Below are 14,642 nucleotides of genomic sequence, written 5' to 3' on the forward strand. Positions count from 1 at the left end.
CTTTTTCCCTTAACCTCAAGCCATCTTGAATTTATGAGAAAATTTACACAAATGTACAAGAAAAGAGGAAAGTACCGGTTTTCCAGCCAACAAGGCAAAGATCCGCAGTCTCTCGTCCTGGATGAAAGAGTTAGCCTGGAGCTGATGCCAATCCACCAGCTGCATGGTAAGCAGCTCCCGGATCGACTGGCTGCCCACCAATTGGGATAAAAGAAGGGCAAGACGATGATCACCTATAAGAGAAACAAAACTCTAGTGATCACTGAGGATTTACAGACTTGGGGAAACACTAGGTATTATCTTATTTCTTCTAGCCCTCAGGAGGGAGAACTTGACACAGTGACTGCTTTCTGCAGTAGTAACAAAATACTGACCACCACCATACCATTTTCTGCCTGGGCAGAAAATATTCAGAGTACTTTAACCTAAATTACATAGACTGTACAGTATACAGAGTTCAATTATAGATCTACTATTACTTCTGTGACCCTTCATCTGTAAAATGGAGGAAAGTATCATCTGATTCAAAGGCTTACAGTGAAAACTGAGATGACATAATTGAAAACATGCCCAACTAGAATGGCACTGAGGAATGGCCAACTGAAAGCTAGAGAAAAAGCATATGTGCGTGGTATAAAAAGAATCGCTGAGTCTTTCACTCTCATAGGTCCAATAATCTTTTTTACTAAAAATTAAGTACAAAGGGCTGAGGCAATAAAACAATTCTAATTAACCAGAATGTGAGGGGATAGAAATTCCAGTTTATGAAAACTTCCAGTTAAGATGTAAGTTAAGAGAAAAATGCTTTGTTTCACCCCTTCTGACCTGGTAAAGTCAACAATCTTTCTCCTTTCGTTTGTACATATGGGTCAGTGCTTACATGTCTATATAAACTACCATTCTATCAGAAACTGAGGCTCTCATCTCAAAAGAGTTTCCTTCACAAACGAGAGGGGCCTGAAGGAAAAAAAAGTCATGCATCAGGAATACATTTGGAAATGTGCCAGGCCAAGTGGTCTCTCTGTATATAGGTAATCAAGGCATGACTGGACTATGATTCAGGCAGTAAGTGCTGTAGCTCACTTGACCATGAGCTGCTAGTATTCTAGGTGAAAAATACTAAAAGGAAAAAAGAAAAGATTATTTCTATGTATCTACAGAATCCCAAAGAGAGGATTTACTGGCAAGGATTTATAAATATTCTGGGTCACCAGAGATGGTCAAGTTCAAAGCTTGATATAATCCATTCATTTAGATCCTCTCTTTGCTTCTATCACACAACCAACCAATCAGCTTCTGCCCATCCCTGACTTTTCACATAGATTTTCCCATTGATGAGGACATATACAAAGCACGTAGCAGGATCCTAGGGTACTTCCTCAAGTCAATTTTAGTGCATGGTGCAAGGTAAGAATACAAATTAATCTTTTGCATGTGAATATCCAACTATCACAGCATTATCTATTGAAAAGACCATACTTTCCACATTTAAATCATCTTGGCACCTTTGTCAAAAATCAACTGAATCTAAGTGGAAGGGTTTTATATTCAAGTCTCACTTCTATTCTACTCTGTTGTTCTATGTTCATTCTTATACCAGTACCACATTGTCCTGACTGCTGCAGCTTTATAGAAGTTTTGAAATTAGACAAGTGTTGAGTTCTCTGATTTTGTTCTTCTTTTCAAAGACTGTTTAGGTCTTTTACATTTCCAAATAAGAATCAGCCTGTTAATTTTTGCAAAAATGCCAGCTGTGGATTTTGATAGAAAATGCACTGAATGTACAAATTAATTTGCGGATAACAGACATCTTAACAACACTGAGGTTCCCAATCTACCAGTGGTTCTCAATCTGAGTGGTTCTGCTCTCCAGGGAACACTTGGCAATGTCTAGAGATATTTTTAGTTGTCACAACCAAGGGTAAAGTACTCTTATGGGTAGAGGGCAGGGATGCTGTTAAGTATCTTGAAATGCCCAGACAGCCTCTACAACAAAAAATTACCAGCCAAAAATGACAAGAGTGCTGAACTGAGATGTATTCCATAAATGAGGAATGTGTTTCCCCATTTATTTAGATCTTTATTTCCTCAGCAATGTTTTATAATTATAGTACAAGTCTCATTTTTGTTACATTTATTCCTTAAGTATTTTATTCTTTCTGATATTATTGTGAATGCAACTGTTTTTCTCACTTCATTTTTCGATTGCCTGTTGCTAATACATAGAAATAAACTGAATTTTGTATACTAATCTTGAATCCTGAGGTCATGCTGGACTAGTTTATTTAGTCCCATTACCTTTTCTGTGGATTACTTAGGACTGAACTATATACATACAGAATCATGCCATCTTTTAATAAAGACAGTTACATCCCATCCTTCCTCATATGTATGACTTTTTTGCTTCTTTTCCTTATGTGATTACACTGGCTACAATATTCACCACAATGTTGTACAGAAATGGTGTTCCCAATCTTAGGGTGAAATTGTTCAGTCTTTCAACATTAAGTATGATGTTAGCTATAGTTTTTTTGTACGTGTGCTTTGACATCTGGGTAATAATGTCATCATGGAATGAGTTGGAAAGTGCTCCCCTCTATTTGCTGAAAAGAGTTACAGAGGATTGATATGACTTCTTCTTCAAACACATGATAGTGTTCACCAGTGAAGACATCTGGATTAGCTTTTCTGAGTGAAGATTTTTAATTACTAATTCAACTTCTTTATTTGTTACAGATCTATTTAGATTTTCTACTTTTTCTTGAATTAGTTTTGATAATTTATATCTTCCTCGGAATTTGTCAATGTCACCTAAGTTGTTTAATTTGTTGACACAGAATTTCTCATAGTATTCCCTTTTCTGTAGGGTTAGTAGCATTTTTGTTTGTTTTTTATTTTCATTCTTATTTGTTGGTAATTTGTCTCCCTCCCCACCCCCCCATGATCACTGTAGTTAAAGGTTTGTAAACTTTCTCAATCTTCTCAAAGAACTAATTTTTGATGTTACTGATTACTGTTTTTTTTCTTTTTATGTTGTCATTTTCATTGATTTCTGTTCTAATCTAGTATTTCCTCTCTTCTTCTACCTTTTGGTTTATTTCTTATTTTGCTGATTTCTTAAGGTAGAAGCTTAGGTTATTGATTTGAGGTCTTCTTGTTGGGTATATATAAGATAACATTGATAACGTTCACAAATTTTATGTTCTTGATATTGTTTAATTGTTCTATCAATTATTAAAAGTGGAGGTAGTAAAGCGAAAATTTTTAGTAAGCTGAAAAGTACTGCCCTGGCAGAAGTTTAACCTTAAAATAAGAAAAAAAAAGGAGGAAGAAGTAGAGTTTATGAACAAATAAATCTAAGGACCTGACTTCCGGCAGTCCTTAAGATCCTCTTCTGCTATACACATATGCATTGGTAAGCATAACTTTGTCTCTTTAATGATTCATAATCTTTTTAGCTTTATAGAAGGCCAATCCTAAAGACAAATTCTCTCTGTACAAAAATATATGAAGACCACAAAGGCACTGAGCTAAACATGTAGTGACAGTGGAATGCAACTGGCCATGTATATAAGTTCTTGATTCTAGCTTTTCCTATGATTTATTCCTTATAATCCCCAAACTGGCCAAGTCCCCCCCAGAATAAATCCAGTTGATGGCTCCAATTAGTTGGTTTCACGTAAGATAAGTTTCAGTAACAAAGTCTGATCAGAGATCTACTTATATTAAATTGAACTATACCATCCTTTATTTTTACCAAGATTTGTGTCTGAAGTACTTGCTGAATGCCTCTCATTAGTGCAAGAGGAAAAGCAGAAATATATAATGGGAAGACCTTAAAAAAAAAACAAAAACCAAACAATAACCCAGAAATTAAATTTAATATTTACCTGAATGAAATAAAGTGAATTAATCCAAAATGCGTATGTTTCAAAAGTTCAGAGTACTGCTTATTGTGGGGAAGAAAAAGCCTAAATGTCAAAAAAAGGAGTTCCCTAACATCTATACATAAATGAATGCTGAGAAGCATTTGACTATAATGCCTATATTATAGGAGATGAAAAGAACACAGTGTGTGTATGTATGTGTATATCATATATAGCATATGTATGTATTATAATGTGTATATATACACATATTGTGTGTGTGTGTGTGTGTGTGTGTGTGTGTATGTAGTGGGATACCACCTTTGAAAAGTTTACATTCATATATGCTTTGTGTACACAAATTCTAATATACCTAATATATTACAAAGTAAATAGTCCAAGTACAAGCTGTATACTGAAATGTCTACTAAATGCTAAAGGATGCAGGTGATTTGTATTTATTGCTTTTTGCTTATCTGCATCTGTAAATCCATTTGTAGCATACAAAATTAAAATAACTTTAATTTCATAAACGTAATGTTTAACGTAGTTTTATAAAAAAACTAGAAAACACAATCCCTATTCTTGAGGAACCAGCAATATTCCTGGGAAGTTTATTATTAATTCAGGTTAGAAGACAAAGGCATATCTACAATTAAGGGGTAGGGACAGTGAGTAGCACAGACAGGGGTGCAGAGAGGGACCATATGCCCTACCTGACTGCTGGGCCAGAGAGCAGGCCTCACTGATCCTCTTGCCTGTGAGGTAGCTGAAGACAGCCTCCACAGGCTTGTCTTTTCGGGTTAAGGAGACTTCCTCCTCAATTTGAGGTGCGGCAGTATAGGATAGCCAGCGAGAGAAAGTTCTTCTTCGCTCCAGAATCTGAATGTATTCATTGGGTTCATCCAGCTGGCTGTCAGTCTCCTTCAGGTGGCCCCATAAGGCTTCACATAATGTCCATGCTAGGCTCCAGTGCTTCACAACTAAAGATGGGACAGGAAAATAATAATATGACATAAAGTCAAAGTAACTACAGAGAGGACATCACTCTAATGGTGGCATAAAAACACATAAATTAATAAATACCCCAAACAACCACTCAAGCTGATTTCCCTGAATCTGTTTTTGGCTCACTCTGCTGTGTTTTACAAGTCCCAGAGGTCTGTAGTGTAACTGCTTGTTCACTCCATGTTCCTGTGGTACTTGTTATAACATATGTAACTCTATGCTCTTTTAAACCAGTTCCTCTAGCTCAATTATGGCTAATATAATCTCAAATGACAGAGAAAAGTCCTGTAACTTGATTAAATTCTGTTTACAAAATGCTTTAAGAAATAAGAAGTGCTGGGGTGCCTGGGTGGCTCAGTCAGTTCAGTGTCCAACTCTTGATTTCGGCTCTGGGCTGACCGTGGAGCCTACTTGAGACATTCTTTCTCTCTCGCTTTCTCCTTCTCTCCCTCCCTCACTCTGTCCCTCTCCCCTCTCCTCTGTCACTTGTGCTCTCTCTCTAAAATAAAGAAAAAAAAATTTTTTTTTTAAATTTTTAACATTTATTTATTTTTGAGAGACAGAGAGAGCACAAGCAGGGGAGGACAGAGAGAGAGAGAGGGAGACACAGAATCCAAAGCAGGCTCCAGGCTCTGAGCTGTCAGCACAGCGCCCGACGCGAACTCAAACTCACACACTGTGAGATCATGACCTGAGCTGAAGTCAGCCACTTAACCAACTGCGCTGCCCAGGCACCCCAAGAAAAAAATTTTTTATTAAAAAATATGAAGTGCTCTAAAAACTTGTGAGAGAGTATTCTCTCCTGTAAGAGGCACAGCCTAACATTTACTGAGCCTAAAATGACACTATTCGAAAACACTTAAGAGTAAAGCCAACTCTGAACTTCACTATCCACAGTGGTTATCATCTTCATTTTACAGATGAGGAAATTGAAGTAACTTGCTCAAAGTTATAGGCAAAATGTAGTAGAGCCAAGATTTGAACCCAAGTAATAAATCCAGCTCTATACTCTTAACTACTATTCATATTGCTCCTCAAGAAGGAAAACAAGACGGAAGCACTGTTTACCACTAAGCCAAATACAAGTATGCACTGGGAAGACGTCTCACATGTTTGAAGTGATGATGAGACAACTGAAGCAAACACAAAGAAATTAACATACACAATTCTCAGAATTTGTGGCATATGACAGTCTAAAATAGTTGCCATTTTTCAACATTTTTACATGTTGAAATGTTATCAAACATGTAATTAAGTATAATTTTTCTACTATTTGAAATAGTAGGTTGCCAAATTAGAAAAGCCTGTTATCAAAGTATTGGTTTAGAAAACCATGGTCACAATAGTTATAGAAAAGAGAGGTTAAGAGGGAATTTATGAACACTAAAATTGTTGGGAAGAACAAAAGGGACTTAAGCTGGACATGGAAGAATGGGTAGGATTTAGAAAAGCAAGAAGGAAGGGCACCTGGGTGGCTCAGTTAAACGTGTGACTCTTGACCTTGGCTGAGGTCATGATCTTGTGGTTTGTGGGGTCAATCCCCACGTCAGGCTCTGTGCTGGCAGCGCAGAGCCTGCTTGGGATTCTCTCTTTGACCCTCCCCTGCTGGCATGCACTGTACTCTCTCTCAAAATAAACAAATACACTTTAAAAAAAAAAAAAAAAAGAAAGAAAGAAGGAATGGCTTTCTCTCCCTATGTTCTCAGAATGGAGAAAGGAATGGAATTAAAAAAATCCAAGGAATTTGGCTGCAGTTCCTGTGAACAAGGACTCATATATTAAAAGGCAGAAGAGTAACTGTAAAAAATGTTATCATTTCTTCTTCCTTGGGATTTTGCTCTTTGCAACTCAACTACACACAAGTGTGAACTCAGGCATCCGCCCACTACATTGCCATAAGGAAATCTGTCCTCCTATGAACACATGCTTCTACTCCAGTTCCTGAAACATCAAAGGTTAGATAGACATAGTCCATACTCACTTTGTGCTTCCAAAAAGTCTCCAGATGCTTTCTTAACCCAATTTGCATAGTCATGAATGACAGCAACTCCTGGATTAGGGACAATGAGAGGACACAGCTCATCTACATGGACAGTGCTGTGCTTTAATTTGAGCTCCAGAGGTATTTGGTATAACTGCAGGTCTTCATCTGGCTTTTGTCTCAAACTGAGTTTTTCCAAACGAACTTTGAATGGAGACTCTGTTAGGCTACAAGAGCAAATGACAAGACAGAAAATGAAGATAAGACAGATGCTAGAATTTTCCTACAAATAAACCTTTATTTTTATGATTCAAAGAGAATGCAAAACATTCACCTGTGATTTTAAAGTAACTGTGTTCCCTAATGTCAAACTATAATGAACTTATCTGCTGTAGAATGAGTAAACAAATTATCTGGCCCATGCATTCAGAATCCAAAGGCTTCTTAAGGCCAGGTTGTAACAAGCACGGGAATCAATGCAGTTAGACTTTGAGCTGGCTTCAACATGTATCTACATATTATGATATCCAAGGACCAAAAGCCATTGTTGGGACACTGATTTCTCAAATTATACATAGTGAGGGATCAAAAGTTGTGAGGCTAAGGTTATAGATACTGTAAAACTGACTCTAAATTAAGATGAGCATATAATCAATCTCACCTTGATCCAATTTTAAGATTGATAGTAATAACTTTCAAAACATGACTCATGTATAACCTAGATTAGGATCAACATTACTAATTGTGAGGTTCAAGAGAGCTATTGTTTTGTATTTCTTCAAAGTTAACTTTAAATACCAAGCATTATAGGTGATCACAGTCATTTAATCTGTAGTAAAGACAGCACAATTTGTTATAAAGAGTAAACAGGAAAATGTTATATATTTTGCACAAAACTGTATGCATATTGGTTAATAACTACCAGAACTGTGTATGCATATGTATGTGTGTGTATAGATTACATATGTGTATGTGCACATATGTATGTGTATAGATTATATATGTGTATATGTATACTCAACACATATATAAAGTATACAGAACTAGAAGTACACACACATAAATGTTAATAGTGGGGATTATGTAGTAATAACATAGCATACATAGCTACCAGATGTCTTTTTTTAAGTAAGCTCTATGACCAATGTGGGGCTTCAACTCATGAAGCCGAGATCAAGAGTTGTATGCTCTACTGACTGAGCCAGCCAGATGCCTCTATCAGATGTCATCTTATTTCCAGATACTTATGTATGAATTATACCCAGTTTATACATTCACCTTACCAGGTCCAAGATATGGGAAATGTGCTTAGTTGAGAAAATACCCCATATATATATATATATTATATATATGTTATATATAATATATATTACATATAATTATATTATATAAAATATATAAAATATATATTTTATATATACACATATATTACATATATATTATATATATAATATATATATATACATATATTACATAAGTATATATATATAAATCACAAATATCTAAGTGAGAAAATAGGAAAAAATGACTAATGCAATAAAAAGGATAAAACCCAAGGAATGCTGCAGCATCAGCTTTGGGTCTGTTAAATTTCCAATTAAAGTTTAACCACTAAGTATTATACTCTTCATACCTTGATGTTACAAATAGAGTTATCTTATTAATCGGTTTGGTTTTTAATTATACAAAGATCTTCTGGTATCTAAAACTGTATTAAGAACAGGGGTACCTGGGTGGCTCAGTCAGTTGAGCATCCAACTTTGGCTCAGGTCATGATCTCATGGTTTGTGAGTTTGAGCCCCGCATTGGGCTTACTGCTGTCAGCCCAAAGCCCACTTTGGATCTTTTGTCCCCTTTCTCTCTGCTCCCTGCCCTCCATGTGCTCTCTCAAAAATAAACAAACATTAAAAAAAAATAAATTAAAAAAAAAACTACACTAAGAGCATATCTAGAAAGATCACCAAGGTCTAGAGACTTTGGGTCTTCTGATAATGAAAAATTTTTTCTCACCTACCAAATTGCTTTTCTCAAAAACCATAAAGAAAATGTGACTCACGATTTAACAGCTACTGGATTAGGCAGGAATCCATATTCCATAGAATCGGCATTTTGATGATTTTCCAGTTCATGACAGCCACTCAGCTGTTCTCCACTATTAGCAAGAGTCCAGTTGGGGCCCCAACCAATTCGAAATGAGCGTCCCATAAACAGAGCCATATCCATCAAGAGTTTCCCCTTGCCATAGGTGACAGACTTTTCAAGAGGGACTAGGCCTGGTTGTCTACGTGTACCCACGGTTTTCAACTGAACTTCAGGGGCTGGGCTGGGCACCGTAAACACAGAGGTGAGGGGTGGAGGGACAGACCAAGGGCATGTGGATGGAATATTCATCAAAGACGTTGCTCTGGGGGTGCGACATTCTTGTACAGAGGCACTTGGTGAAAGAAAAGCTCCACTAGTAAACTTTGATTGTAGTAACCCACCAACTGAAATAGGGGGAAAAAAAAACTATTAGAAAATACAGTCTCTATTGCTTCTTGAACAGCAATCATCAGTGAGGCTGAAATTACAGTTTTTCCAAACCAATTAAATCAGATATAGATGACAAGAGGCAAGTCATAATCTGTGGAATACTGTTTCACCAGGAAACCAAGGCAGGAATTTGTGATGATGATGCCACAACAATATTAACATTTATAACAAACACTATCACTACTACTTAAAAAAAAAAATTATTTAACACTTATTTTGTGAAAGACTCTGTATAAGTCATTTGTATACACAGTTTCATTTCACCCTTTAATAACTTCATACAAACAGCACTATTATCCCATTTTATAGGTAGGAAAACTGGGCTTTGAAAAGTGATTAGTCCAAATCCACAAAGCTACTAATGGCAGGATTGAGAGATAACCCAGGTCTGACATCAATGGTCATGCCCTTTTCAGAATGCCAAATGTAAACATTTCTTAGTCCAAAGAAAAAGCTTAATAAGATAAAAATACAAATTGCTACCACTCCAATGCTCATGCTAGACTCCATGAAACAAAAACCTATGGAGGTACCTTGTGCCTTTCAGAAGGACAGTTCTTATTACTATTATATTGCCTGTTTTCTAAGAGGTAGAGGTAGTTATTGAACTACAAGTGCCCATTAGAGAAAAGGTTGTTATGTTTAATTGCTTTATTAGTTAACATATTTTTAAAACGGGTTATTAAGGGCACTTGAAAGAAGTGAAAAATAAAGTTTTTAAGGCAATATAAACAAATCTCTTCCTAGTAGTTCCTCTGGCTTTTAAAACATTTTGAGATTACATGTGCTTATGTCCTTTGTTCATATTGATACTCTACTTCCAATCCCACAAGAAGAAAAAAAGGGAAAACTTTAAAATCAAGTATCACTTTCCTAGGAATTTGGCAAGGTTTAGGAAAAAGCAGAAATCTGACGAGTTTTATGCATTGTAAGAAGCAACATTTGCCCCCAGGAGGCAATAAAATAAGGACAGTATGAGGACTGCACAAAATTGTACAGTGCAGGACAACTTGGTCATTCCTCTAAGATGTGATAAAAATTAGGAAATCTGATCTAGTCCACATTCATAAGCAAATAAAAACATAACCTAAACAAAACACAAATGCTTTGTTCTCCATACAACTTCTACATCTGCAACAATAAAGCACATTACGGTTTTTAAAAACCGGCCCCACCTAACATATTTAGAAGAGTACATTTCCTCTTGGCATCCTTATGTCATATGCCTTTAGGGGGATATTTGCTAGAGAAGCTGACTCAGCTTAGAAGAAGATATGTGAAAAGCAGGACTTTACAGCTTTCTTGTAAAATAGCATCACTTACAGTACCTAAAGAACGGGATTTTGACGAGTGGGATGCTGAAATGGGGAGTCTGGGAGAACAGATTTCTTGAGAAGTATCTGTCTTAGAAGGAAGGTGACTGAAGCGTTGATCCATGACCATATCTACATCTTCTTCATCAGCAAGCAATGATGCTTTCATGATCTAAAAAGGCAATATCTATAGAATGAATGTGTTCCCTGGAATCCAAAGGCCATAAAAGAAAAATGCAGTTTACAACAACCAGTAAATTGCTCTGCCTGAAGGCTGTGTCCAGAGCTACTATAATATCGGTGTGGCTGCATGTGCCTGAGGAATTTAAGTTATAGAACATTCCTCTTATATCTAGAGTCCCACCAAAGTCTGGCACACAGCAATTGCTCACCTGTTTACAGGATGATTAACTTTGAAAATAAGACAAAGGCTAAACTTATAACATGCCAAAAGGCATAGGAAAAAGAAATTAAGACAGAGTTTAAAGAAACCTGTTATCTACTAGGCTATTAAAACTTTTATGGAGCACTTTTGAGAGCCTCAAAACCACCCTACAGAGAAAAATCTGTGCTCACAGATGTTAAATGACTCGCCTAAAGTCACATAGTAATAGTTATAGAACTCGGATTAGAATCCACGTGTTCTGAATCTCAATATAGCTTTCCCTCCCAGAACGGAAAAATGAGGCCCAAATATGGACCATATTCTGGTTTTTCTTCATTCCAATGACCACTCAATGCTCTTCAGTAAATAATCAAGGAAGAGGCCTGATTAGATGCAAGGGAGATAAACATTAGTTTGGCTTCCTGTTGTAGTAAGGGTGGGTTAGGACTTCACCTGTAAGACATGTGGATTAATTCCCAGTGAAGATGCAATGTGTGTTGAGGCAGACACAGGTTCCTGATCCTCAGGCACGCACTCTTCTAACACGGAATCCAAAACTGGCTCCTGGGTGATATCTACCATGTCACTGTCCAGTTCCACAACCCTCCCTAACTGCTCCACCTCTGGGCTCTGGCTCTGTAGACAGCAGAAAGATCAGGGAAGCAGCATTAAATTATACCAAATAGACACAGAGCTTCTATAGTTATTCAGAATATGATATTGTAATACTAGATTCTGTCCATTCTAAGACAGTGTGAGGTAACATATTTGCTAAAAAGGATTTAGGAATAATTACCCCAAATCCCCCTATATGTACTTGAGATCCAAATATGGATACATGAAATCACCCTTTTGTAATATGTTAAGGTCTGGTGTCTGGAACGTAAGCCCCATACTGAACAAATGGTGGTCTTCAGACAAAGATTATGCCTTACCTGATACAGCTAGCAAATATAATTTTCTGATATACACAGGGTGACCCTGCCCTCACATTGCCTTGTAGCCAGAAGCCATTGGGAAAAGAGAATAAAAGGTACAAATATCAAAGTCTCAAGTAATTTTCCATTTTTTTTTTATCTTTTCTGTGACTAAATCCTAAAGGTTAGCTGGAATCCACATATGCAGTACCATGTAACATATGAGGAATGTCTACCCTAATTTCCCAAAAGGAAAAAACAAAGTAATATTAGAAACATTTTTTTTTTTTTTTTTTTTTAAAGTAGGCTCCACACCAGGGCGCCTGGGTGGCTCAGTTGGTTAAGTGTCTGACTTCAGCTCAGGTCATGATCTCATAGTTTGTGAGTTAGAGCCCTGCAATGGTCTCTGTGCTGACAGCTCAGAGCCTGGAGTTTGCTTCAGATTCTGTATCTCCCTCTCTCTCTGCCTCTCCCTTGTTTGCACTGTGTCTCGGACTATTTCTCAAAAATAAACATTAAAAAAACCCTGAGATCAAAAGTTCCACGCTCTACCAACTGAGCCAGCCAGGTAGCCTCTTAGAAACAATTTTAATTTAGGAATAATTCCTTTATGTTCAAATTCCAAGAGTTATATTTACATTTACTAAGGAGTTTTCAAGATATACCCATGACTAACAGTTAATGATTTGAAAAGGTAAATAACTCATCAACCTGAAGCCCACTGTAAAATAACCATTTCAGTACAAATTAAGTATGTCCTAAACTTGCATATTACCTGGTAAAATGGTGACAAGTGGCTAAGCCAACTTATGAAACATTCTCAAAATCAAAAAGTTTTACCACTTATTTTTCTTATCATGGTATCATTTATAGATTATTAATCTTCCAAAATTTTTGGCTTATCTTCCTAAGTGGCCTATTTCATGCTAACCCTCAAATAGATGCTAATGTGTAAAAGGTAGTTTAAAAAAATAATTTCATGGGGCACTTGGGTCAATTGTGTGTCTGATTCTTGATTTCGGCTTGGGTCATGGTCTCACGGTTTGTGGGACTGAGCCCCATGTCAGGCTCTGTGCTAGGAGCACAGAGCCTGCTTGGGATTCTGTCTCTTTGCCCCTTCCCTGCTTGTGCTCTCTCAAAATAAATCAATAGACATTAAAAGTAAATAAATAATTTCTTGATTACTTTGAACAAAGAAACAATCATTAGTGTAACTTTTTCAACTTTATTTTTAATGGTCTATTAGCTATTCCCTTGCATTCCTTTAACACTTATCCTTACTGAAAGAATGACTGCTCTCATTTATAAGTGTAGAAAAACTGAACTGTTGGATGCATAGGGAATTGCAACTGAAGATATGAATATTCCCGAAGGACAGCTCTAACAAAACTAGATAATGATGAAAGGCAAAAATGATAACTCTTTTTTTACCTACTGTAGAGGCTAAAGGCAAGTGCGACTACCTTTATGCTCTACAATTCTGGAAAAAAATAAAATAAAAAGTAGCCCTGGTCACAATGCTCCCATTTACAAGAATTATGGGAACACTCTAACTCCAAAGGCTCCCTAGTATATTAGAGTTTTTAACCAATTCACTTTAGGAAGCTATTAAACTACTCCATATCTTGTGTGTCAACCTATCAGTTAGAATACCCTCCCACTGTTGGGTTCCCATTACATTCTGTCTAAACCTGTTTTTTATGATCTATCATGATATACTATAAATTCTTGCATATGTGATGTCTGTCCCACCATATTGTCAAGGCTTGAAAACAGAGATTACGGCCTACTGTTTTCTGTATCTATCACCAAGCACATTTTAAATTCAACATTCATCATTTTGTCAAATCTACTGCCTAGTGTAGTGTCTGGCATACAGCAGAAAGGGCAGTTAATAACCATGAAAGAACAATGAGTGAGGATGGGTGGGAGAAAAGGAAAAAAGGAGAGAATGGTTTCAACTTACACTACTCAACGAAGAAATAACAGCAGCAAGAGATGTTCACTTAGAACACTTTAAGGCAAAACGAAGGTATTTCATCAAGTAACTCGAATGGAGACCTAAGGGACCCAGCATATTTTTCAGAAGTATGCTAAGTAAGGATCAAGGTTTTATTTGCTCCACTCTCATGCACAGACTTTAAAGCTCTGAGGTATGGTGTAATAAGTAAGGGAGAAGTGAATTACTAGAAACTATGAGGAGCTGGGAAGCTCTTAGAACCATTAGTGAATGTTGTTAAAGTGTATCTAAGCAACTGCGGTAAACTCCCCCAAAAGATGCCTGTGTACTTATTTTCTGATCGATCTTGGGAGATCAGGTGCTTCTTCAAAACCAGTCCTGGAAAGAAAAGTAGACTAATAATAATAATAATAATAATAATAATAATAATAAAGATGGCTCAGAAGGAATTGAGGAAGTTAAAAAAAAATAGGGAGTCCTTGTGAGATCTATGGAAAAGAAAGGCAAATACTGGGAAAAGCAGCTAAATGGAATATTCCTTTCATATACTGTAATCTCTTGAAAGTAGATCTTATTTATGTCTAAATACCAGCACAGTACATTATAAATCCTAAGTACACAGATAATTTCTGTAAAATGACTGTCTTTTTAGATACATGGAAGGTGAGATTTCATCACTG

The 14,642-nt window shown here is 36.6% G+C and overlaps 1 protein-coding gene across 7 annotated transcripts in view; it reads right to left on the minus strand.

Moving 5' to 3' along the window:
• NUP98 (nucleoporin 98 and 96 precursor) overlaps positions 1-14,642 on the minus strand; it is a 114,162-nt gene that overhangs the window by 21,423 nt on the left and 78,097 nt on the right. For all 7 annotated transcript variants that reach the window (XM_042905556.1, XM_042905557.1, XM_042905559.1 and 4 more), the window contains 6 exons: positions 11,539-11,721; positions 10,716-10,872; positions 8,912-9,341; positions 6,856-7,082; positions 4,583-4,849; positions 76-233 (listed from right to left, as the gene is read on the minus strand). In XM_042905556.1, the coding sequence (XP_042761490.1) occupies positions 76-233; positions 4,583-4,849; positions 6,856-7,082; positions 8,912-9,341; positions 10,716-10,872; positions 11,539-11,721 (1,422 nt within the window). The remainder of the gene's footprint in view (positions 1-75; positions 234-4,582; positions 4,850-6,855; positions 7,083-8,911; positions 9,342-10,715; positions 10,873-11,538; positions 11,722-14,642) is intronic.

This window comes from Panthera leo, chromosome D1, assembly GCF_018350215.1.
Source record: "Panthera leo isolate Ple1 chromosome D1, P.leo_Ple1_pat1.1, whole genome shotgun sequence".
In the NCBI taxonomy this organism is placed as follows: Eukaryota; Metazoa; Chordata; class Mammalia; order Carnivora; family Felidae; genus Panthera; species Panthera leo.